This window comes from Cyprinodon tularosa, unplaced genomic scaffold, assembly GCF_016077235.1.
Source record: "Cyprinodon tularosa strain WSP-4 unplaced genomic scaffold, ASM1607723v1 ctg726, whole genome shotgun sequence".
Taxonomy (NCBI): domain Eukaryota; kingdom Metazoa; phylum Chordata; class Actinopteri; order Cyprinodontiformes; family Cyprinodontidae; genus Cyprinodon; species Cyprinodon tularosa.
The window spans coordinates 36331-63151 of record NW_024039481.1 but is presented as its reverse complement, the minus strand read 5'-3'; the positions used below and the strand labels follow the sequence as shown (position 1 = coordinate 63151).

At 39.4% G+C, this 26821-nt stretch overlaps 1 protein-coding gene across 1 annotated transcript; it reads right to left on the bottom strand.

Annotated features, from left to right (window-relative positions):
- tnnt1 (troponin T type 1 (skeletal, slow)) lies at nt 1-26821 on the bottom strand. The gene is made up of 14 exons (XM_038269242.1): nt 26687-26821; nt 14746-14773; nt 14649-14662; nt 14498-14563; nt 14353-14370; nt 11771-11792; nt 11623-11683; nt 7894-8010; nt 7717-7794; nt 6422-6535; nt 6229-6338; nt 2882-2972; nt 295-335; nt 1-204 (listed from the first exon to the last, which is right to left on the bottom strand). The coding sequence occupies exons 2-14, from the start codon at nt 14769-14771 to the stop codon at nt 159-161; spliced, it is 804 nt and encodes a 267-aa protein (XP_038125170.1). The 5' UTR covers nt 14772-14773; nt 26687-26821; the 3' UTR covers nt 1-158.

Here is a 26821-nt window from a genome sequence, read left to right as displayed (position 1 = left end):
TGTAGTTTATTTTCTTTATTTCAGAAAGTCAACATCCAGATACAATATCCTATCCACAGAAACCAATGGGACAAAGGAAGACTCCGATGGAAAGACGTTTTTTTTTTCTTTCATTATCCTGTGGTCTCCTTTATATATTTGTTTTTGTTTTTCAGGCCTTACTTCCAGCGACCACCCACCTTTCCTTTACCATGACCTTTTTTACTGAGGGGGGAAAAAAGGTGGATGAGCATTAAAAGGGGTTCATGAGCAAGAGCTGAAATACAAACAATATTAGATTTTGTATCAACTCACAATTTCTGAGCATGTTGAATTCTGTTCAGTAACACAGTAATCTGTGGGATGGAAAGGAATACATGCATCACAATGACAGAATATTATTAAAGTTGAATAAAATCTCAATTAGTTTGGATAGTGGGAACAATCAAACATGTGAATCGTCAATTCAAAGCATGCATGCCCAGGGTAGAGGGGGGGCCCTGGACTAACTAAGTAACCTCTGTTAGGATTAGTATTATTGATGATTTCTGAGTCTGTTATACCCTCATAGTTCCTGCCTGTTGTGTGTCAGAGCGAATGTTTTCTAAAGTAGTTCATCTAATTGGGATGGTTTCATTGTCAGGACAAAATGTCATCTTCATTATGTACTTGGCAAAGATTTGGGGATGGAATGAGATTGATGTCCTTGATCTAAGAACAAAAATGAAATAATTTGATGAGCCTGGAGCCATGGATGTCTCCTGATCTGCAGAAGTGTATGATGTACTGATGTCATGATGTGGCAGACTGGAGTTGTATAAATTGCTTCTTTAACCCATGGCCACTTCATGAGATGTGAGCCCTGTTGGTAAGCAGCTGCCTTATGTAACACTAAGCAACTTCTCTGATATGAGTAAGGTTACAATTTCTGTCAAAATCTGTTCTCATCATCATGTCTATTTAATACTTATACATTATGAAGTGTTATTTAAAGAGTCATCTCTTCAAAGCAAAAGAACCAGAGAGAGAAAGCTTTAAGGTGCAATCTTTCCATAACACCTTAATGGACAACGTGTGTTTTTAAATGTTAGCAAAGAAATACAGATTTATTTTTAATAAAAGCTTTTCCTGTTAGGCCTTCCGATTATCACTTAATTCTGATTATCCACTGCAGTACCAGAATTACCCCCACCTGCCATTCTTTCTCAATGGTTATTCTGCTAACGCAGCATTTTAGAAGTTTATCAAGCTGCTTAACATAAGGCTGGCTGTGCTCAGGTGGATGGGAAAATACAGAACCTAAATTTTCCCCTCTGTCCTAGGTCAGACATCACTTTAACATTAGCCTCATTTACACTACGCTTTTGAAACCGTGTGGAGATTGGTCCGAGCAGATCAGAACTAAACCACCGTACACCGGTGGTGCGCTGTCACTGGAAATCCCCTTCAGCAGCAGCCTCTGGCCTGGTCACCTCTTGGGGGTTTTGGAAGTAGATTTTTAGCTTTTTTCATGTACGCAATCCAAACTGCAGCCACCAGAGTAATAAAAGCAAACATAGATCTTGTGTAGACACCACCTCGACAACCAGCGGTTGAATGACAACACGCAGCAAAATGTCATCACTGGTCAGATCTGGGAGAGGACCAGAGAAAATTACGGAGTCCGACATTGTCACTTGGGGGTTTTCCGCTACTGTTTGTGGCAGCTGGAAGTAGATTTTTAGCGTTTTTCATGTACACAATTCAAACTGCAGCCACCAGAATAATAAAAGCAAAGATATTTTGCCATCAGTTTTTGACATTTTAAGTTAAATTAGGCGTTAATAGACTGTTTCAGGGGGGTGATCATAGTGATCTGCATCAGCAGTGCTGTGTCTCTCTCCCTGCTAGTTCCGAGATCAGCTTCTCTGATTGGCTGATGTGGGGCGTCGAGCAGCAAAAGTCAAATGTTTCCAACTCCAGGAGCTGCTTCTTGTGCAATGCATCCTGCGCCTCAGATGCTCAGAAGCCACAAGGTGCTGCTTCAGGTTCTCAGCTGTGTCAAGATACCCTGCTTCCGCTGCTTAAAAATTACTGCAGGTCCTTCTGATGCGCCTTCATACGCGTCAACCATTGACTTTGCATATTAACCAGCTGCTTCTGCTGCAGTCTCAACGTAGCATTAAATCTAGTTTAGCCCCTTTTGTTTAGTTGAGAGAACTTCTCATTTGCTTGTAAATATGATATACTTATATTTCTAAGGTGTTTTTGTGAACGACTCTTTTAAAAGACTCAAAACAACTCCCATTAACCGATGTTATCGCTTTAATCTGTTTGTAGCCACTTGTTCTGCAGAACTGACATCTAATTACAAAAATTCACAAAATGTCTGTTTCTTTTTCTTGAATCATATGTTTGGTTATTATGAGAATTAAGATGAACAATAGTTGGACGGCGCATAGCCCCTGTACTATGTCCATGTACCTTTTTTTTTTTTTTTTTTATATTCTGGCCGATATATATCGGATATCAACCAATATTGGATATATCGGTTTCTGAAAACATGAAAGACATGACCAACATTTTATTTATTCTAATGAGATGGAAGAATCTAAAACCCCATTTTCTCATTGTTTTGTTTTAAACTTTAAAAGTAAAGAGTTAAACTTATGATAATGAATTAGGTTTAATATGGGATTAGTCACTGTTTATAATGGCATGGCATCTCCTGTATTCTTTGGGTCATGCATGGTTAGATGTGTTTAAAATAATCATGTAATGTTTTGTACAGTTAATCCTACTGTGTAAGTAAATATTTAAGTCTAACCTAGAGAAAAACCTGTACATTTATTGTTTAAACTATCAAACTCGCTTTTATATTTTATGAGGTAGTTAAAAGCAGTATTAGGTTTTAACAACTCACCTCATATTTTTGGTGCTTCATTTGCTCCATGTAATAAAATTTCTCAGATTCCAGCTGGTAGATCCAGTTCCACATCTCCTGCGCCCGGTTCCTACGAATAAACACACCGTTTTTATTACCAGACTGTAAATGTTGTTGTTTTTATGGTTACATTTTGTTTTATAGCGATTCAGCAGGGTAAGTGGCTCTAGAGTAAAGCTTTAAAGGAATGCACAATTACAGGAATAGTACACCCAAAACACGATTAGCCTTCATTTTCTACTCACCCCCATGCTGAACAACACTCTGGAGTACTTTTTTGATATCTCAAATGCATCTGGAGATCTGGGAGGCTTCTTGCTGTCTGCTGACATTCAAATAATGGAGGTCTATGGTGCCCGAGGCAGAAAGGTCCATAAAAGTCCACAAAAAACATGTCAATATTCCTCCATACTGCTCGTCCAATGTATTCCAAGTGTCCTGAGTGGGTAGCATCCAGAATTTACTCGAAACGAAGTCATTTAGAATGTTTTTAGAGCATAAACAGTAGTGTATAGGATTTCCTAAAAGCGCGTTCACGAGTCTACGGAAACCGCGGCAGACCAAACCGGATGAAAGTGCGCATTCAGCTCGGCAAAGAACTCATGCTCTTCCTCAACACTAAAGTCCTCAGACATTTTTCTTTCGTTGTTTCTTTCTTTGCACAGGTAAACAGCACATTTCTTCTTCTACGCTTGCATTATCGGCAGAGCAGACGCTGAATGCGCACTTTCATCTGGTTTGGTCTGCCGCGGTTTCCGTAGCGCCGTGAACGCGCAGGCGCGCACTTTTAGGAAATCCTATACACTACTGTTTATGCTCTAAAAACATTCTAAATGACTTTGTTTCGAGTAAATTATGGACGCTAGCCACTCAGGACACTTGGAATACATTGGACGAGCAGTATGTAGGAATATTGACACGTTTTTTGTGGACTTTTATGGACCTTTCTGCCTCTGGCGCCATAGACCTCCATTATTTGAATGTCAGCAGACAGCAAGAAGCCTCCCAGATCTCCAGATGCATTTGAGATATCAAAAAAGTACTCCAGAGTGTTGTTCAGCATGGGGGTGAGTAGAAAATGAAGGCTAATCATGTTTTGGGTGTTCTATTCCTTTAACCTTGATATTGAACTTTATTTAAAAACATATATATTTTCAATTTAAACATGATGCTGTGAAACAACTGTAAGTTTTCAACCCTATAATGCCAAATGTATCATATTTGATACATACGGTTTCTGAAATGTTTTGCATCTGAAACCCTTTTGCATAATTTAATGGTAAAAACTTTGCTCAAAATCCTATTGTACACAATCAGATATACCTGATAACAGAGGGCAGAAGACTACACAAAAAATAATCTTGACTTATAACATAGTAATAAATTATTAATATCAAAAATGTATTTCTGTTTTTTTCTTTTTACATATTTTGTTAAAAGGGCAAATAAAGAATTCAAACCAAAAAAATATAATTTTCTATTTTGTTTTATTCTTGGATCGGGCTTTAAAGGGTTAAAGATTTAAATTCCTAAAAAAACAAAATTTTAGAAATGTTACGTGGATCATAACAGGTTGTTTGTGCTACAATGCATTTTGGGTAAATGACATATGCTAGGTTATGTAGCATTAGCTCTAGAGGTGGGCGATACCAGGAATTTTTAATCGATACAATACTAAGTAAATATAGAGTCAGTATCGCTGATATCAATATAATACCAATACTTTTTAACATTTAGGCTTTATGTATTTATTTATTGGGGCAATGAGCGAAGTTTTGTCTCTTCTCTCTGTTTCTGTAGCTCAATGTTTTCTTGCTGGTGTTGGGTTTTCATGTGCTTATATACACTTGTTGTGTTTCCACTGCATTTAATCGGCTTTATACAAACCATACAGCTTGCCACTGTTTCATTTACATTTTTTAAATATATTCAAATGCCGCTTCTTTCCCTCCTCATGTTTTTCTGCTCTGCTGTGGAGCAGCAGCGCAGTTATATGTGTCGAGCGGAGAGAGAGCTGAGTGGGCGGGGCCAGGCTGAGCCTGCGTGCTGAGCCGCTAACGAGAGGGGGTGAGCAGCAAAGCGATGTAACACAGGCGGGCAGACTGGTCAGTCTGCTGCAATTAGTGAGTGTGGGAGAGAAGAAAAAGTATCGATCTTGTTTAACCAATATTGTTCGATATCAATACCAAAGTTGATATCGATAGTATCGATCCTAAGATCGATCTGCCCACCTCTAATTAACTTTGTCCAACAAAAACGGCAGCAAGAAAGTCTGAACAGAACATTTTCAGAACATTAAAGTTGATGATGATGATGGGAGAATTGGGCAAAGAAGCTACAAATTGAACATGCTAACACAGATATAGAGCTATGCTACAAAGAGCTCCAGTTTCTAACTAAATCTGTTTACGGTGAGCATTAGGATCAAAACATTTTCTCAAATATATTAAAAAGATGTGTTAGTGTGGAGGTCTTCAACAGGGGGTCCGTGACCCCTAGGGAGTCCAAGGAGGTACTGCATGGGGGTGTTGGGATCTGAAGGTTGTGTCCATCTTCTCCACCAGAGGGCGCACGAGATCTCCTGGGGGCATGAGCTGACTGCAACACCTGTCTTCAATCTGCTCATCAGGAGGTCCTACTTAAGGAGGAGGAGACTAACACTTCCCTGCCAGAGTGTTTGCCAGTAATGGTTAGCAGAACCTGAGCCAGCCTACCTGATCTTGCCTGATTTTTGTGAACCTGTCTGACCCTGTCTTCTCCCTGTCTCTCAGAACCTGTCTTGCCTGGAAACCTGAACCTCAGAGGAGAAAAATCTCAACCCGGAACCTGCCTGCCTGCACTCAGTCTCTGCCTCAGCCCTCTGCCTGCCGACAAGCCTCCGGACTCACAAGGTTCCCCCCCTGCTGATCAAAATCCCTTTGAGCAGGTATTAATCTCCGTCATCATCAAACTGCATATTCCATGGATCAAAACTAATCACTCTGTCCTCATCAGTGGAGTTTCCTCCTGTGACCAGACCACAGAACCAGAACCCGTGCATAATTCACTCTGTACATTTGTAAATAAATCTTTGAAACTTTCCCCTGTCTCAAGAGAGTGTTTCTGCACATGTGGGTTAGACGCCTTGCACCCAACATGACAGGGGGTCACCAAAGTTTTGGTTGATTAAACTTTTTTTTTTTTATATTCCCCTCTGAAATTGTTTCCACTAATTGAAATGTCTTTAAATCCACAATAACATGAATTCAACACACTGTAGTAAACAGATGATGCCTCCTAATGCTTGAGAAGCATTATCTCCAAAATAAAAAAAGAACGTCACTCACCTTAAACCATCCTCTCTCATATTATCGATGCCTAAAGGCTGCCGTCTATCAGCCAGTGTCTTCCTTTTGATCTCCCTGCCTGTCAGCCGTTTGCTCTTCCTCGACTCAGCCTGGAACAGATTTGAACCCCACATCGTCACCCTCTGCTCTGTCCTGTTCTCCTCATCAACCCGCCTGAAAACAAGTGACTGACCTTGGTCAGGAATCCTCCAAAGTTGGCTCCCATGCCAGTTAGCACTTTCTTCTTCTTGGCATCATCATCTGCCTTCTTTTTGGCCTCCTCTTCCTCTTTTCTGTGACGCTCCTCCTGCAAAGGTGTATGTATGAGGAATGGATTGCATAGATTGATATGTATATGTATTAGTGTTGCACCGATACTAGTATCGGGCAGGGCCCCTATCCAGCACTAAAATGGTGGTATGGTGGCAGCGAGTACCAACAAATAGGGCACATTAACAGTAATGGCAACAATATTTCCCTTTCAACATTAACCTGGCTGTGGGCTAAGGAGTAGCCTGAGCAAAAGAAATCAAATCAAAGAAGTGACCTCCCATGACTATGAATCTGATCACAGTGGGAGATTTGTCGCCTGTATTTGTCCCTAACTATGTAGGGGCAGTGATAGTCATTGCAGTCCAGGGACAGGGTGCAGCTCCTCTATAAGGTGCCTTGGTTAAGGTCAATGACCGGCATACCTGACATGTACATAACAACCAAACTTGCTTTAGGTTGATAGACTACAGTATATTAATCAGGCTATGTATTCTTCCAAAAAAACAATTCCACCATCCCCCCTTCTTTTTTTTCTCTTTTTTTTTTACATCTAGACTATTGGTCATAGTCATTCCAAAAAAACTTGAAAAAAACCCCACTGGACTTTGTTTCCAAGTTTGAAGACGTTTTGCCTCCCATCCAAGATGCTTTTTTATTTCAAAGTGTCAGAAATAGCGTAAAGTTCAAGGCTTTACAGGTTGGACCAAAAACACTTTGTTTTGGTTTAGAAAACATGCAACTGGACGAGCGGGTCCGCCCCTTTTGAATAGGGGTCGTTTGAGTTAGTTGTTAGCCTGTAATACCTGATACCTGTCTATGTCTCTGAAAGAGGGTTGTTAGAGGCCTGGCTGAAAGGCTATGGGGGTAGGGGTTAACAAAGTTTAGAGATACTTTTGAAGACAAATGAGGCAACGTTTTTTATTTCGGGGTATCAGTGTAAAAGGGCCCTGTATCAATAACCATATCACACTTTTTGATTTTTATCTATAGTGCAGAGAATCATGTATTTATTTATTTTCACTTTACCACTTTGTGCTGATCTGTGACATACAATCCTCTAAAATACAAGTAAGTTAGTTATTTTATCATAACAAAATGTGAAAAAATGGTTACAGAGGTGTTTGCAAAGCATTGCAAATGTTAAACATAAGCTGCAAGTGACAGTTAAACTGAGGATTTACTGTTTCAAACAGGTAAAGAAAACCCGGCCTTTACCGCGATCCGGATCTGCCGGTCTTTCTCCTTCTCTGCTCTAACCCTCTGGATCTCAGCCCTATCAGCTCGACGGCGTTCCTGAGGGCAAAAAGTACTTAGCAATCGTCTACTTTCTCATTTATTTGAAAACCAATTTGGAGTCTTGGAGACAAGCAATAATCTTAAAAGCAATCTCACAATGCGATCCTTCAAACCAATTAGTTCCTCCTCATCCTTCTTCCTTTGCTCAAAGTGAGCATCAATCAGGGTGTGCAGCTCCAATAAGTCCTTTTCCATACGCTTCCTGTGGATGTCCTGGCAAAGCAATGAAACAATGAACAACAAAGTCACAATGAATGAAGGAAATGTAGAGCCTCAGACACCGAACCATTTGCACTGCAAAAACAATCTGAGTAAAAATTTCTTAAAAAGAGCATATTTGCTGTTAATTTGAGTCGGTAAACAGATTAGCTTCCAATGGAATGAGGACTTTTACCGTTAAATTAACATTATTACATATAATGGACTTGTGTTAAGACACTGAAGTGTTTTTTTTCTTATTTCAAATGTAAATTTTTTTGTTCCATTGGCAGAGCGCCTCACTCACCTCCCCAATTCAAGAAAACAATGGAGTTATTGACATCCTTAGATTTGAGTTTTTTGCAATATTATTTGAGTATGTGTGAATTCCTCCCTGCCATGGTAACATCGACAACCGTTTAAGTCAGTTGAATAAAATTCAAAAGAATCTCACATCCGTCTCTCAGTCCACAAGATAACATAACGATGCCTCATTTATGCTAATTGACCTTTGTGACCTCATGTCTCATTTACGATTTTTATTAACCTGCTGTCGCAAAAAAATATTATTTATTTATTTTGTTTTAATCAAGTCAAATATTACATCTGAATTTGCATGTATTATCTTATATTATCATATTCCTTTAAGTTCTCATGAAACAATAGTGTTAAATCCAACAAATGCCAGATTTCTTTTTTCATTCTACTGTATAATGTGGCGTCTTCTTAAAAACAACATGGAGCTAAACTGCATGATATTTAAGCATTGTATACATATCTGCACAAATAATAAAAATACTTGGTTACGATGATAAATAAAACAATATTTAATTATTTTATTACACTGTTTTTTTTTTTTTAGAGATTCTGTATTGGTGCAGGAATGAAAGGAACAGCAAAGCAGGGAGAAAAATTTGAAGTACTATTTGGCTGAGGAGCTACGATGGAGTATTAGGGTCAGGCTAGAGATTTTTTATTTTATTTAAAGTCGTGACATTACAAGAATGAAGTCATCATACAACAAGCTGTTTCAGAAAGAAAGCTTCGAGCTCCGACCAGCATATGACGGCCGACCTGCTCCACCAATCAGCAACCTATAAGATCCTCCCTGCTTTGACGCTGGTGCTAAAGGATTTCCTTATTTTTGAAACCAGAGCCAAAGTATAACTTCACATTCCTCATTTTAACACAACTCTTGTTATTTTACGAATTTATTCTTACAATGTTACGACTTCATTCTCGTAATTTTATGACTTTATTATCGTACTTTTATGACTATTCTCGTTAAAACTTGAATCTCGTAATTGCAGGTCTTTATTCACGTATTTTTTCGACTTTATTCCCGTAATTTAATGACTATTCTTGTTCTGACTTTATTCTCGTACTTTTAGGACTATTCTCGTTAAAACTTGAATCTCGTAATTGTACGTCTTTATTCACGTATTGTTTCGACTTTATTCTCGTACTTTTATGACTAGTGTTGTTGAAACTTGAATCTTGTAATTGTAAGTCTTTATTCACGTATTGTTTCGACTTTATTCCCGTAATTTTAAGACTATTCTTGTTACGACTTCATTCTCGTAATTTTATGACTTTATTATCGTACTTTTATTACTATTGTCGTTAAAACTTGAATCTCGTAATTGTAGGTCTTTATTCACGTATTTTTTCGACTTTATTCCCGTAACTTTATGACTATTCTTGTTCTGACTTTATTCTCGTACTTTTAGGACTATTCTCATTAAAACTTGAATCTCGTAATTGTACGTCTTTATTCACGTATTGTTTCGACTTTATTCTCGTACTTTTATGACTAGTGTCGTTGAAACTTGAATCTCGTAATTGTAAGTCTTTATTCACGTATTGTTTCGACTTTATTCCCGTAATTTTAAGACTATTCTTGTTACGACTTTATTCTCGTATTGTTATGACTTTATACTATACTTTTATGACTATTCTCGTTGAAACTTGAATCTCGTAATTGTATGTCTTTATTCACGTATTGTTTTTACTTTATTCCCGTAATTTTATGACTATTCTTGTTACGACTTTATTCTCGTACTTTTATGACTATTCTCGTTACAACTTGAATCTCGTAATTGTACATCTTTATTCACGTATTTTTTCGACTTTATTCCCGTAATTTTATGACTATTCTTGTTACGACTTTATTCTCGTACTTTTATGATTTTTCTTGTTAAAACTTAAATCTCGTAATTGTATGTCTTTATTCACGTATTGTTTTTACTTTATTCCCGTAATTTTATGACTATTCTTGTTACGACTTTATTCTCGTACTTTTATGACTATTCTCGTTACAACTTGAATCTCGTAATTGTAGGTCTTTATTCACGTATTTTTTCGACTTTATTCCCGTAATTTTATGACTATTCTTGTTCTGACTTTATTCTCGTACTTTTATGACTATTCTCATTAAAACTTGAATCTCGTAATTGTACGTCTTTATTCACGTATTGTTTCGACTTTATTCTCGTACTTTTATGACTAGTGTCGTTGAAACTTGAATCTCGTAATTGTAAGTCTTTATTCACGTATTGTTTCGACTTTATTCCCGTAATTTTAAGACTATTCTTGTTACGGCTTTATTCTCGTATTGTTATGACTTTATTCTCGTGCTTTTATGACTATTCTCGTTACAACTTGAATCTCGTAATTGTACGTCTTTATTCACGTATTGTTTTGACTTTATTCCCGTAATTTTATGAATATTCTTGTTACGACTTTATTCTCGTACTTTTATGACTATTCTCGTTACAACTTGAATCTCATAATTGTACATCTTTATTCACGTATTGTTTCGACTTTATTCCCGTAATTTTATGACTATTCTTGTTACGACTTTATTCTCGTACTTTTATGACTATTCTCGTTACAACTTGAATCTCGTAATTGTACATCTTTATTCACGTATTTTTTCGACCTAATTCCCGTAATTTTATGACTATTCTTGTTACAACTTTATTCTTGTACTTTTATGACTATTCTCGTTACAACTTGAATCTTGTTGTTGTGACTTTATCTCGTAATTTTATGAGTATTCTTGCTACGACTTGATTCTCGTAATTTTATGACTTTAGTCTCGTAATATTAAGATATTACTCTCAAAATAGAAAAAAATAATCTTTATCCTGGCCCTAATACTCTGTCGTAAGGAGCAAAGAGCTTTTTTATGATTAAAAAAATAAAATTCAACGTCTTTACCAGAGCCAATTACACAAGGCTTTGAGGAGAATAAATGAAATTTCACCAATAGGTGGGGCTGTAGAGCAGTGTCTGTGGGCCAGAACCAGAAGCGTGACAAGCAATCCGCTCCACTCAACTCCAGCTGAAGCCCTGCCCTAAGAAGGGAGGTTCTCACGCTGATGGCAAGAAAACCTCCTGCTAGCGGCTCTTGCTACCTGGGAAGGGCTACGCCAGCTACTTATGTAGAGGCACATCCACGCATCTCGGGGCTATTTACTGATTTCGTTCGTTGGGTATAAATAGTGAATGACAGATTAATGGGTCTAAAATCCTTAGATCCTGAGCCTATATCTTGGGAACCCTCAAGAGCTTTGAACCTAATGACTGTTATTTTTGTATCCATCATCGTTATCTTTCACTTACGTCAAAATCAACTCTTTCACCCTCAGGAATCTTTGGAGGAGCAAGTTGGGGCACAAGCGGCCTTTGAAAGAAAACACATTCTTTAGACAAAGAAAGCAATAAAAACAGGAAGACAGATGTAACATGAGTTTAGGTTGTCACGACATACTTAGGCTTGGGGCGCTCTTCTTCTGTAGAGAAAAACAACAAAAAAAAGAGCTCACTTCATGATAGTTTTAAAAGGTGAAAAATCTTTATAAGATCGTTAAGCAGGAAACTTGTTTTAAAAATAAAAAAAGCTAAAGGTGCTCTGCTGGTATTTTTCCCTAATTCACAGCCTCTATTTTAGACTCATGTTGATGTAAATCAGACTCTTTAGGCTAGTCCAGATGTCACAGAGACAGTTCTTTACTTATTTCTAACCCATAATGTTGAAAAATTATGTCGGACAACATGCGTACATATTTCTTTTCTAAGGTATGTAACTTTGTAATGAAAAATAAATAAGTAACCCATAGAATTTTGAAATAATTATGGCCCCCATCTAAGTTGATTGATTGATTGATTGATTGATACAGCATGCACTGCGTCCATATATATATGTCATAGCTGAAGTCTGCTATTTAACAGGATTATTATACAGGGTTATTGCAAAAGGTATTAAATAGATTTATATATATATATATATATATATATATATATATATATATATATATATATAGTTATTGCACTTGGTATTAAATATAAAACAGGTTCTTGGACAGGGTATTAAAATAGTGATTGCACATTAATTATTGCACAAGTTTTTGCAGTTATTGTGCCGCATTACAAAGTTTGATGGCAGCAGGCATGAATGACCTTCTGTAGCGCTCCTTTTTACAGACGGGTTATATGTATATCACTAATGGAGCTGATCATCTGATCAGTCTGGTGCAGTCGGGTGCAGACGATGAGAGGAGTTGTCCATGATGTATGTAAGCTTGGACAGCACCCTCCTCTCAGCCACTTCCTCCAGATGGGGCAGCCTTGGACAGAAATGGCATTTCTCACCAGTTTTTTCAATCTCTTTCTGTCCTGCTTGAGCTCAAGCTTGTACAGGTCGGTCATCAGGAAGTTTGGATAGCACCTGTGTCTTAATACCAGTAAGACCAAGGAAATGGTGGTTGACTTAAGGAGAAGCCCCTAAACTAAATGAACTTAAATTTTGTTAAAATCTGGTCCACGTGTTAAGTCGTGTTACCTGGGACACCCTTATCCGCAACAGTTGCATTCACGCATCTGTGCAAACCTGGACTTAATTTTTAATCTCTGCAGAGATGTTATCATTCAGCAACATTAGTTTCCAGCATGAACACCCTTTTTAAAGTTCTTTGTATTTCTGCTTCTGTCTCCTTGAACCCCAGTCGGCTTCAGCCGACGGCCGCTCACACTGAGCTTGGTTCTGCTCAGGTTTCTTCATGTTAAAAGGGTCATGTTTTTCCCCTCCACTTTCGCTACAAGCATGCTCAGTGTGAGGGATTGCACAATGAGTCAATGAGCTGGTTGTTATGTGTGGCTCTGGAGCTATGGAACCATGACTGCAGCTCTGCCTTTTCACAAATTCTGGAAAAGCCCCTATAAATAATACATTATATATTGTTTCATTTTTTCTAATTGGACCTAGTCAAATGTGCGGCATTGCATCGATTTGTGAGATGACGGGACAGAAGTGAAAAATGCATGCTACCCCACAATAATTGAAAATTCTTGTCACCAAAAACATTCCACAAAAAAAAGAAATCCCATCTGACATTGGGTTGGCAGCATAATGATTTGGGAACTATTAGCATCACTAGGAAAAGGGAACTCTCTGAATCAATTAAAAACAGCCTGAATTGAAAAAAATAAATAAATAAATAATGATATATATATATATATATATATATATATATATATATATATAGTGCTAGTACAGTAAGTAGCACTAAGTAGCACTTAGAAACGGCACTGTCGAGGAAACATGCAAGAGGAGGAGAGTTTTGTGTCGTGGATGAGTCTCCTCCACCATACATTTTTTATTTAGAAGAGGAAAGCAGGGAAGAAGATGTTGTGGAAGAGGACGCCAGGGCGGCAGAAGCTTGGTTTGGTGTAGAAGGCTTACAGCCGTACATGTTTGAGCCCTTGCCTCGCAACGCTGGCAGTTCTGTTAGCTCTACGCCTGCTGAAAACACAGAAGTCCATCGCCCATCCAGGCTGACGTATAACTAATTGGCCTGAATAAAATAATGGAAAGAAAACCCTGATTTTGAGAAAGGATTTTTTTTTTTTTATTACAAATTTCTAACTCTTGGGACAATATAGTCTGATAAAGAGTACATTTATATGCATGTTTAAGCCAGAATAATTTGAAACTTCCCTATGACTTTAAAGCCCTCAAGACTGGGATGGAGGTGAACCCTGCCATTGGAGTGACCCTCAAAACACAGCGTTTCAATAGTGTAGTAAAAATGTGTAGTTTTTATTTTTATTTTTTACTGGTCTACAATCATCCCAATAAATTCCCAATTAAAAATAGTATATTTTATTGTTTAAAGGACGTAGAATTACTGAATTGAAATAATTGTAAAGCAATTTTTCAGCAGCATAAAGCATACAGTATAATTAGGTGTTCATTTGGGGGGGCAGGGTTTGTTTTCCTTGAAATCACAATCTTCTATTAGATTCCTGCTGTTCTCATTCATCACGTTTGTGTTGAGGTGTATTTTGTCTTACCTTGGTATTCTTGTTGTTCTGAAAGTAGAAAAATAAAATGTTAATAGGGTAATGCTTCACCCAAAACAACAACATTAATAAGAATTGAGAGGAGTGCTAAAGCTTCGCTGACAGTCTACATTTTTTTTTTTTCTAATTTCAATACCTCCTCCATCTTCCTCGCCCTGCTCAGTCTCGTCTTCCTCCTCCTCCTCCTGCTCCTCCTCAACTTCTACATAATTAAAGAAAACAACAGAGTTCAGAGAGTTTTTATGCATGGCCAATGCTAATAGGAAACAGTGTAGATTGGAACATACCTTCAGTCTGCTCCCTAAAAAGAAGTAGGAAACATTCTGAGTGACTTTACTTCAAAAGTTTACATTTAATGAAGACAGATCAGGTTTTTTCACTCACTCATATTCCTCTTCAACGTCAGACATGGCTGGAAGGAAAAAGGGACAAACAACAAGACTTATTCTAGTTTATGCAGATATTTTCTCCAACTTGTTAACATCTAAAATCCATCTAACTCCTATTTTTTCAAATTTGTTTCTAGTTTTAAGCTTAAAGTCACACATTGGATTTAATTTCCATCACAAGGAGAAGAAACACGGCATAAATGAACAGATTATGCGCTCATACCTAAAGGTAATTTAATCCTCTGAACTGAGCTTTGGTGGAATAAATCAATTGACATTTTGAAAACCTTTTAGATCCTAAAATTGACGAGCTAAATTATTGCTAATATTTATGGTTGGTCTGTAAAAAAAAATGTGGCCATAATTACTCTAGCTAGACATTAAATCCTGAACTGGGTGCATAATGACTCATTTTATGAGAAAGTTGTGATGCACACCAACTACGTCCAACACTGGACTCCACTGTTCGCAGCTCAAATCCTCTGAGCGCTTAACTTTTTTTTCTTTACAGAACAGGATACAAGATAAATAAGGCTTCTGGACCGGACCTTAGCATTATTGCTCTTTCCTCAAGTATTTTTCCTTCATTTTAAAACCAAACATTTCAAATGACACTGGGGTTCTTTAAAAGGACAAATGTCCTGTAATAGATACTCATAAACATGTTATTCCTTATCTTTTTTAAAGGGTGTGCAATGATTTTGGCTGTAAACCTGTTTTACCAGTTGGACTGACATTAACCCCATAACATCCACCTCATTTTGGATAATAATATTTTGCAAAGGAAAAAAAGGCAAATAACTTAGGAGCTGTAAGCCCAAATTCCATGTGCAATACATTATTTGAAAGCTAACACCCTTTAGTTTCCTAATATATAAAAATTAGGTGACTAGAACACAGACCGACCTGCATCAGTTCAAACATGACTCAAAGTTATTGTTTTTTATTCTCGGAAATTATAGGTCTTTTTTGAACAGCATTAATAAAGACATTCTTGAAAGAAAGCAGGTTGTATTGTATTATATTTGTTCTACATCATGTCAACCACAAATGCAGGAAATTTCAGACCTCTAGCTATAACAGTTCCAGAGCTTTGGGGGGGGGGTAAAAATTTTAGCGGTGGAATTTTATGCATTCTGAGTTATTACCCCCACTTAAAGGAATAGTACACCCAAAACATGATTAGCCTTCATTTTCTACTCACCCCCATGCTGAACAACACTCTGGATACTCCATAATTTACTCGAAACGAAGTCATTTAGAATGTTTTTAGAGCATAAATAGTAGTGTATAGGATTTCCTAAAAGTGCGTGCCTGCGAGTTCACGACTGTACGGAAACCGCGGCAGACAAAACCAGATGAAAGTGCGCATTCAGCGTCTGCTCTGCCGATAATGCAAGCGTAGAAGAAGAAATGTGCTGTTTACCTGTGCAAAGAAAGAAACAACGAAAGAAAAATGTCTGAGGACTTCAGTGTTGAGGAAGAGCATGAGTTCTTTGCCGAGCTGAATGCGCACTTTCATCTGGTTTGGTCTGCCGCGGTTTCCGTACAATCGTGAACTCACAGGCGCGCGCTTTTAGGAAATCCTATACACTACTATTTATGCTCTAAAAACATTCTAAATGACTTCGTTTCAAGTAAATTATGGACGCTACCCACTCAGGACACTTGGAATACATTGGACGAGCAGTATGGAGGAATATTGACACGTTTTTTGTGGACTTTTATGGACCTTTCTGCCTCGGCCACCATAGACCTCCATTATTTGAATGTCAGCAGACAGCAAGAAGCCTCCCAGATCTCCAGATGCATTTGAGATATCAAAAAAGTACTCCAGGGTGTTGTTCAGCATGGGGGTGAGTAGAAAATGAAGGCTAATCATGTTTTGGGTGTACTATTCCTTTAAGGTCCACCGGGTCGCCGGCGACCCAGTGGGTTTTATGAGGTTAATATGGCTCTCTGGATTAGTGTTGCACCGATACCAATACCAGTATCGGGAGGGGCCCTGATCCAGCAATAAAATGGTGGTATCGGTATCGGCGAGTACCAACAAATAGGGCACCAATACCATTTTGGTATTTATTTTACATCCAATTATATACACACACACATTTCAAACAGATGGTATCGGTATGGTATCGGTCGATACTTTACAGCGAGGTATCGGGTATCTGGGCCAAAAAATGGCATCGGCGCAACACTACTCTTCACTGTAAAGGGTGCTATATGGCATAAAGGCTTAAAATTTAAGTCATGAGAAATTTACCTCAGCATTTAACCCATCCCCTTGGGGAGCAGTGTGGGGTTAAGGGTCTTGCTCAGAGAGCCAGAGTGCCGGCTGTGGGGAATAAACCGTACTTGCAACCTTCTCAGAGCACAAGCGCACTGATCTAACCATCAGGCCAACATTCCCCTTACAGCAGGGGTGTCAAACTGGTTCCAGAAAGGGCCGTGTGGCTGCAGGTTTTCTTTCCAACCAAGCAATAGCACACCAGACTCCATTCATCTCATCAAGTCATTGTGTTCAGATTGAACTCACTTAATTAGATGACTGGAGTCTGGTGTGCTACTGCTTGGTTGGAAAGAAAACCTGCAGCCACACAGCCCTTTCTGGAACCAGTTTGACATCCCTGCCTTACAGTGTAGCGTCTCGACCACCTCGTCTCCAATGATCTCATCTCACTCTGTTTTTCTCTGACATCACAGCTATACTTTGCTCTATGCTGAACATCACAGTGAAATCCTTTGAAGTTTGCGGTAATAATGGGACATTAATGTGACAACGGGCCAAAAAAGTGCAATATCATGTAAAAGTAATCAAAAATAATAATAATAAATATTGTATCTAAGCGGGTTTTGCTGTGAATGATATAACAGAACAGTAGCAACTAAATAACGCCCTTCCTTAAAAAGAGGAGTGATTCATCCTGACTATATTTTATATCATTAATCACTTTGGAGAGAGGGGCACACTTAGAGAAAGGATTGGCTTTAAATTGTCCATCTGAGCTGCCATTGTTCTGACATAAAACAGACAGACGGTCCCCCATGGCGTGGGCTGCTGACACCTTCCTGGAAAGGGGACTCAGAGATTGATGAGGTGTCAACAGGTGAGAATGTAACAGAGAGGTCAAACACATAGCGACCGTAAATGATTGCGTTTCTGTCACTGCCCTGGTCCTCCCCCCCACACACACACACTTAACCCCTCACTCCAGTTCATCCTCTTTGATCATTAACCCAACTTTTACTCCCTGTATTCTAATGAACCATTTCATTTTGCTAAATTAATCTAAATATTGGCCTTGACAGAACAAAACACGATTTTGTATAAAATAATAACTAATAATTTGATATTTACCCCTTATTGGACAAGATAACTGATTTGCTGACAGGAAGCTAAGTAATGGAGATAATAAATAATAAGTTTGTCACTTAATTTACGGTCAGAGATTATGAACTCCCAAATAATTTCAACAAAGATAACTCAAAATGTCTATATATTAGTGATTACAACCAATTTTGTTCCCTCACAGTTTCTCTACGTTATTATTATTAAATATAATTAGGTTCAGTATAAAGCATAGTGGTATCTATACAACTATTATCTAAGCTAATGTTGCCAAGTCAGTACTTTCTTCACTCCTTTGGTTGTTGAGTTCGGGGAGAACTTAAGGCAGCCATGTGACCGCATCAGTAAACCAAAGAGCAGATTAACCTTTACTGACAGCTCTGCTCTTTCTCTTCCCCTGTCGGCTGTTGTGCCAACTGTCATACATGATCAAATTGCCTGCGTAATGCTGCTTTCACCAACACATCAGGGAATCTCAAATCCCCCATGTGCTGCTGCTGATCTGTGGTCAGTCTCTGAGAATACACAGGATTTGTGGTCTGTAAAGTAAACAGCTACAGCTTCAGCTACAGCTACAGAATTTGAGCTGGTTGAGATTTGTTTTGTTAAAACTCAGTGGATATGCTGAGGTGATGCTATATTGTCTCTGAAGTAGAACTCCTAAAAGATTGTACTGTAGCAGCCATTCAAAATGGCCCTTCCAAGTTAAACGGCAGCTGAATGGCAGCTTACTGTCCTGCGACTCCCAGCCAAATCCCCTCTAAGTTCTGGCCACTGGTCTTTTCCTAGGCCTCCATTTTTTTTTTACTAGAATCAACCCTTTTACTGAATTAAAAGGTCTGACCAGGAAAAGACACTTCTCTTTTGACCTTAATGTCCATAAAATAATGAGAAAGAATATTTTAGTACAAAGATTGATGTTTAAAAAGGAATTGTAAAGGACCAGCCAAGGACCCATGAAAGAAATGTTGGTATCATGAGATTCACTACTTCTACTGGTTAATGGAGTTCCGTCATTACCCCTCATGAAAAAGAACTCTCTGAGGATCTAAATTAAAATTCCTAAATCTTTTCATAAAAATGTGTGAGGCCAGCTTTCCTAAAAGTCTGCCTCTGCATCATTAAATGTGTCTCCACTTCAACACCTCTGAGTCATTTTTCATTGCAGGACTCTGGAGACCTTGAATGCATGCTCAGATACTTTTAAAAAGGGCAATTCAGGCATTACGCTTCATGAGTAGTTGTTTGGTTAACAGTAAACTATGTGATGATTTCAACGTCTCATTTTCGGACACTGTAACACTTGTGTGCAGTATTCCGCAAGGCAGCTGCCTCGGTCCACTGCTTTACAGTATTTATGTACTATATGTCATATGTGCTGCTTAAGGCCTGTATGACTTTATTACGAAATATAAGCTGTGCTGCTGCCATCAACACCTTTGTTTATACATGTTCAAGATTGGCCTGTTTTGTAGTGTAGTACTGTTTCTCTGACTGTGACTGGCTGGATATGCTCTTTTCATCGTCTGACATAGGAGTTAGCTCGGAGTTTGTTTGCCTAGCTGTGTGTTTCCGGGCGGTTCTGCCCTTTCTGCTCATATCTGTATGTCTGCTTCTGTCTCCTTGAACCCCAGTCGGCCTCAGCAGATGGCCGCTCACACTGAGTCTGGTTCTGCTGGAGGTTTGGTCCTGTTAAAAGGGAGTTTTTCCTCTCCACTGTCGCTACAAACATGCTTAGTTTGAGGGATTGCCTTAGAGTCAATGAGTCGAAGGAATCTAACTGTATTATCTGGTAACTGCTTGAGGTGACGTGTTTTGAATTGCCGCTATAGAAATAAACTGATTTAAATTGTATTAAAGTAAAAACCTTCCACTAACCCATCCCTTACCCCTAAACCTAAAGAAACACCAGAATACATGTTACAATATAATCCTAAAGCTAACTTTGCAGGCTAAAATGTAAATAAATTATTTGTCCTTATACAATGTCTGCAACCTGTCATTCACCTAATTAAACTACGAGAGAGGTGCTTTGAGCAAGATTGAGTATTGGATGAGTTCGGACTGAGAATGTATTGGAAAAACACTGAGATATTGGAGGGAAGTGTGATGATAACTATTCATTTTGGGATTCACAAATCTTGAATTTATGAGAAATCTAAAATAAATACGTAAAACATAAGAAAAGCCATGAGGAGTGTAGTTTGGAATTTGCTTTTAGCCATGTTGGGAACACAGCAGGCATTTGTTTTTTTGTGCAGACTCTGGTGGTGGCATACTATCCTTCTGGAGTGCTTTACTTTAAAGGAGAAGTCCGGTCAGGAAGGAACATAAATGGATCACTATCTATACCTTAAAGCTAATACATTTGCAGGGAATTAATGAATTTAACGTTAATCATTAAAAAAAATAAAAACAATTTTCGTTGCGACCACTGAGTCTGGGAGCGGCCATTTTTGCCCAATTTTACTAACCCCTCCCTCCTGACATCATCCAGCAGTGACGTCACGGTGCGGTAAGCCTAGCACCATTCTCCCCGTTTTACAAGCAAAATCAGTGAGATCTACTAGACACACCTGCAAGAGACAATGATTTTTTAAGATTTCCAGAGGACTTCACCATTGAAATTCGTGAGAGGTATAGTTAAACTGACAATGCCCACGTGCATGGCAGCTGGATGTTGGAATACATTGGGTAAAAGTGAAAAAAAAAAAAGTAATAAAAAAAAAAAAATCCTCCACGGACGGGTTCGTCGTTAGATTGCCAATTAGAAGAGGGAGGATTTGCCATGGAACTTCTGGCCAGCTTCTGGAAAAGTTTAAATTATGAATAGGACCAGACTTTTCCTTTAAAAGGGTCACAGCCAGAGTTGCTTTAAATCTACCAACAAATGTGTTAAGAGTGGAAAAGGGGAGGGGGTGAAAACATGGCTGGAAAGATGAATGAGAGGTGCACATTTCAACACCCCTGTTTAGAGTGTTGGAAGCTGCACATTTGGAGCTGAACTCAGGGAGGGATAATGGACGAGAAAAAAAAAAACGGAAAAAAAAAGAACCAGGGGATTTTGGGGATAGCATCATGTTCCAGTGGGAGAGCCTTAGTGGTCAAGGACAAAGGTTTGTGTGGTTATTAATGTCCAGCAGCAAGCACAGCTATACTTGGTGTTAAAAGGAAATCACTGCTCGACTCTAGATGAAAGAAAACAAGCTGCTGGAAAATTCAAACATCTAAACATTATAGATTAAAAGGTTAAAACATGGCGAACTGTTCAGTCATTTTACAACCGCTGATGGCAGCCAGCTCCACGGTGAGGATATCAGATAGTATTCAGCTGTTAATGTTGGGAGGGGCTGTATGACAGCTGGAGGAAAATAAACAACACATTACTGTTGGTGATGGATGCTGATCCAAAAAGACATGTGATCAAGTTTGATGGCTGTCGCTTTTACATCATTCCACAATCCCAAGTTAGAGCTGTAATTAGCAGACTAATGTCAATTAACATCTGATCTCACAGAGACAAGGAGCTCTTTCCAATTAGACAATAAATCTCCAAAAAACATTAAAAGCATTGTGACTATTAGCAGTTTTTAGATTTAGGAAGTGATTTGTTTATTATATGGCCATTTCAAGAGGCAATAGGTGTGTGAGGGGGAAATTAGGAAAGAAATTGGGCAAAAATCATCAAATGTACGGGATGCAGGTTTTTTTGTTTTGAACATTTTAAAGTTTCAGGATTGACAGATTAAAGTTTCTAACCTTTAAAACCTACTGTTGGAATAATGTAATGGTCACAGAGAACACAGTGATGCAACTGCAAACTGGTTCACATTGTTAAAGGAAGAATTGCTTCTATTCTGATGCAGATCCTTTAATCTTTTATTTGAGTTTTTTAACCTTTACTAACTTGTGTCCTTTGGAAATGTTAGTAACTCTCAAAGATTAAGATCAAGTTGGGAAGGATTAAATAGTTTTTATTGAGAAATATCAAAATAATTCCTGACAAATGGTAAAAAACAAATGATTAGTTATCATTTGCACTATAAGAAAACAAGACTCCGTTTTATAAAGATTAATTTGCATAAAATTGCGCTTACTTAAAAGCAGAGTTTCTTCTAGATTCTCTTTGGTCATTGTTCTTTTCCGTCATGTGCCAAACTTTTAAAGTTTAGCTTATTTACTTTTGTGATTATTTTCTCTGCCTCTTTCCTTCATGGATTGTGAATTCTGGAACATTCCAGCAACTGATGTTATCCTCAAACACACTGCAGCATTTTGCAGCACATAAAGTTATCAGTTAAAATATCTGAACTAGACCATTCTGCATAGTGGACACCCATAAATCACCTACTTTTGATTAGCAAAATACGAAAAAAGGTGGAATTATATGAATTATAGTAGATATAATCATTACAGTTCATATTTTAAATGGAATGTCAGTAGCATGAGAACGTAACATCTTATTTTCTTTAGGTAGTTGGACATCTTTTGACTTTTTGATGATCAATGATATCATTAGTTTTAATCATCAAAGGATATCCTGCCGGCTCGATCCCCGCGGGGCGGGATGAACTGATTAACCTAATAAATCCAAGTTTTGCATAAAGGCTTCAAATTCTGTTCTGCCTGTGTGAAGCGTCTTTAGTAGATCATAAATATGTAAAGCAGTCTCCGTTAGAGCTGCATAGAAAGTGGTTAAAGTAATAAATTCTTTCTGCATGCATGGGTTCTCTCTAGGTACTCCGGCTTCCTCCCACAGTCCAAAAACATGACCTGTCAGCTTAATTGGCCGCTCTAAATTCTCCTTAGGTGTAAGTGTGTGTGTGTGAATGGTTGTTTGTCCTGTTTGTCTCTGTGTTGCCTTGCGATGGACTGGTGCCCTGTCCAGGGTGGACCCCGCCTCTCGCCCGTAGACAGCTGGAGATAGGCACCAGCACCCCTCGCGACCCCACTTGGGATTAAGCGTGTAAGAAAATGGATGGATGGATGGACGGTTTTAGCCAACTTACTAAACTTGCATTGAAATACATTCCTACATGCGTATTAAAACATAGGATAACATGCTAGCATTAGCCTAGCATATGAGTAAATAAAAGATATGTTTGAGATGTTAACTCGTCACCTTAAAATCCTCCAAAACACCTGAAATAGCATGAATTAAATCAGCTTGTGTTCTTTAACCCTTAGGGCTCTAGCCCGCCATATAAAGCCGCCATGATGGTGGACAGCCTGTGATGGACTGGCGACCTGTCCAGGGTATGCAGGTAGCAGCACTCGCGACCCCATTTAGGATTAAGTGTGTTAGAAGATGGATGGATGGATGATGGTGGACAGCATGAGGCTGTAAATCTGGACAGTTAACAGTTTAATTACCACTTCACAAATCAACGGATGTCTTTGAATTGAAATTACACTGAAATTTAACACATCCGAAAACATACAGTAGCCTGTTTGTCTTTCCCATAACGGTTTCTATGAAGGAAAAAAGAGTGTCATATTTTCCTCGGTCACTGGGTTCATCTGTACGTGTTGTCTTTCCAAAGCCTCACAGTTTTCTTTTTACTCAGAGGCTAAAATTATTCATCAACACTTGATTCATGGCTGTGCTCTTTTTAACCATACACCATTAAATTCTGTTTTTGTACAATATTATGATTTGAAAATGATTCACCATGCAGAAAAATTAAGTGAAATAAATTCTTTTCAGTTTTATTGAACTACAACATGGGGTGGATCTATAGGGGGGGATCTATAGGGGTGGGTCTACAAGGGTGGATCTATAGGGATGGATTTACAGGGGTAGATCTACAGGGGTACAGTACATCTACAGGTGTGGATCTACAGGTGCGAATCTACAGGGGTGGATCTACAGGGGTGGATCTACAGGGGTGGATCTACAGGTGCGGATCTACAGGGGTGGATCTACAGGGGTGAATCTACAGGGGTGGATCTACAGGGGCGGTTCTACAGTGATGGATCTACAGGGGAGGATCTGCAGGGGTGGATCTATAGGTATGGATCTACAGGGGAGGATCTGCAGGGGTGGATCTACAGGGGTGGATCTACAGGGGAGGATCTGCAGGGGTGGATCTATAGGTATGGATCTACAGGGGTGGATCTACAGGGGAGGATCTGCAGGGGTGGATCTATAGGTATGGATCTACAGGGGTGGAACTTCAGGGGCGGATCTACAGTGATGGATCTACAGGGGAGGATCTGCAGGGGTGGATCTACAGGGTTGGATCTACAGGGGAGGATCTATAGGTATGGATCTACAGGGGTGGATCTACAGGGGCGGATCTACAGTGATGGATCTACAGGGGAGGATCTGCAGGGGTGGATCTACAGGGGTGGATCTACAGGGGAGGATCTACAGGGGTGGATCTACAGGGGAGGATCTGCAGGGGTGGATCTACAGGTGCGGATCTACAGGGGAGGATCTGCAGGGGTGGATCTACAGGGGTGAATCTACAGTGATGGATCTACAGGGGAGGATCTGCAGGGGTGGATCTATAGGTATGGATCTACAGGGGAGGATCTGCAGGGGTGGATCTACAGGGGTACAGTACATCTACAGGTGTGGATCTACAGGTGCGGATCTACTGGGGTGAATCTACAGGGGTGGATCTACAGGGGTGAATCTACAGGGGTGGATCTACAGGGGCGGATCTACAGTGATGGATCTACAGAGGAGGATCTGCAGGGGTGGATCTACAGGGGTGGATCTACAGGGGCGGATCTACAGTGATGGATCTACAGAGGAGGATCTGCAGGGGAGGATCTGCAGGGGTGGATCTATAGGTATGGATCTACAGGGGTGGATCTACAGGGGAGGATCTGCAGGGGTGGATCTATAGGTATGGATCTACAGGGGTGGATCTACAGGGGCGGATCTACAGTGATGGATCTACAGGGGAGGATCTGCAGGGGTGGATCTATAGGTATGGATCTACAGGGGAGGATCTGCAGGGGTGGATCTACAGGGTTGAATCTACAGTGATGGATCTACAGGGGAGGATCTGCAGGGGTGGATCTACAGGGGTGGATCTATAGGGATGGATCTACAGGGGAGGATCTGCAGGGGTGGATCTACAGGGGAGGAGCTGCAGGGGTGGATCTACAGGGGTGGATCTATAGGTATGGATCTACAGGGGAGGATCTACAAGTGTAGATCTACAGGAGTGGATCTACAGGGGCCGATCTACAGTGATGGATCTACAGGGTTGAATCTACAGTGATGGAGCTACAGGGGTGGATCTACAGGGGAGGATCTACAGGGGTGGATCTACAGGGGTGGATCTACAGGGATGGATCTATAGGGATGGATCTACAGGGGTGGATCTACAGGGGTGGATCTACAGGGGTGAATCTACAGGGGTGAATCTACAGCGGTGGATCTATAGGGATGGATCTACAGGGGTGGATCTACAGGGGTGGATCTACAGGGGTGAATCTACAGGGGTGAATCTACAGCGGTGGATCTATAGGGATGGATCTACAGGGTTGAATCTACAGTGATGGATCTACAGGGGTGGATCTACAGGGGAGGATCTACAGGGGTGGATCTACAGGGGTGGATCTACAGGGATGGATCTATAGGGATGGATCTACAGGGGTGGATCTACAGGGGTGGATCTACAGTGATGGATCTACAGGGGTGGATCTACAGGGGAGGATCTACAGGGGTGGATCTACAGGGGTGGATCTACAGGGATGGATCTATAGGGATGGATCTACAGGGGTGGATCTACAGGGGTGGATCTACAGGGGTGAATCTACAGGGGTGAATCTACAGCGGTGGATCTATAGGGATGGATCTACAGGGGTGGATCTACAGGGGTGGATCTACAGGGGTGGATCTACAGGGGTGAATCTACAGGGGTGAATCTACAGCGGTGGATCTATAGGGATGGATCTACAGGGGTGGATCTATAGGGATGGATCTACAAGGGAAGATCTACAAGGGAAGATCTACAGTGGAGCAAATGTACCTTTATGTCCTTGAATTACTTGTAATTACTAATCACTTATTGGGCCAAAAGTCTTCAAGAGTTTTCTATGGACAAAGTAAAATAAATTACAAAGTATTTAAATGTACAGAAAGATATAACTAGATATAAAACTTATTTAAACTGGGACAGATGAGCTTTGATTAGCCTAATCGAGCTATCCTGACTATAGTAAAGCAACAAACCAAAGTTATAGGTTCTTTTTGTCAGAGTCCCAGTAGCTGCCTTAAGATGTCCAACATTTGGAAGCTAAACTGCTGGGTCATTTTAGTCGTCTTTATGAATTTGTATGTTGTTATCATTTGTTCCTTCATTTTTCTTGGTAAATGTCTGTCAATTGGTTTTTGCACATTTACATTTAATTAAACTCAAAACGTTTTCAACATCCAAAAGGGAAATTAAATAAAAATATACTATTTTGGATGTTTTATATCCATTTTGTAAATAAAAATAACACCTCCTTTGCCCCTTATGTGACAATTTCTAGAACCGTCATTGGTTAAATTCTTAGTTTTATGTTTATAAAATGTATGTAATTAAATTAGGATATGTAATGTAATTAAAGATAGACCTACCTGTTTAGAAGGGTGCTGAAAACACACGCAGGAGACACACAGATGGACAGGGACACACAGAGTGCATCCAGTGGACAAGACGGATAGATTTTATACCAAGAGGTGGGAGCAGCATTATGTGTGTGTGTATAAATA

What these genes read in the sequence shown, in the direction of transcription:
- tnnt1 (XM_038269242.1), bottom strand. Translation starts at nt 14,771, where the DNA reads ATGTCTGACGTTGAAGAGGAATATGA. An exon ending in GAAGAGCGCCCCAAGCCTAA is followed by an intron (nt 11,684 to 11,770) that starts GTATGTCGTGAC and finishes TTTCTTTCAAAG; the next exon opens with GCCGCTTGTGCCCCAACTTG. An exon ending in TGAAGCACCAAAAATATGAG is followed by an intron (nt 336 to 2,881) that starts GTGAGTTGTTAA and finishes TCCATCCCACAG; the next exon opens with ATTACTGTGTTACTGAACAG.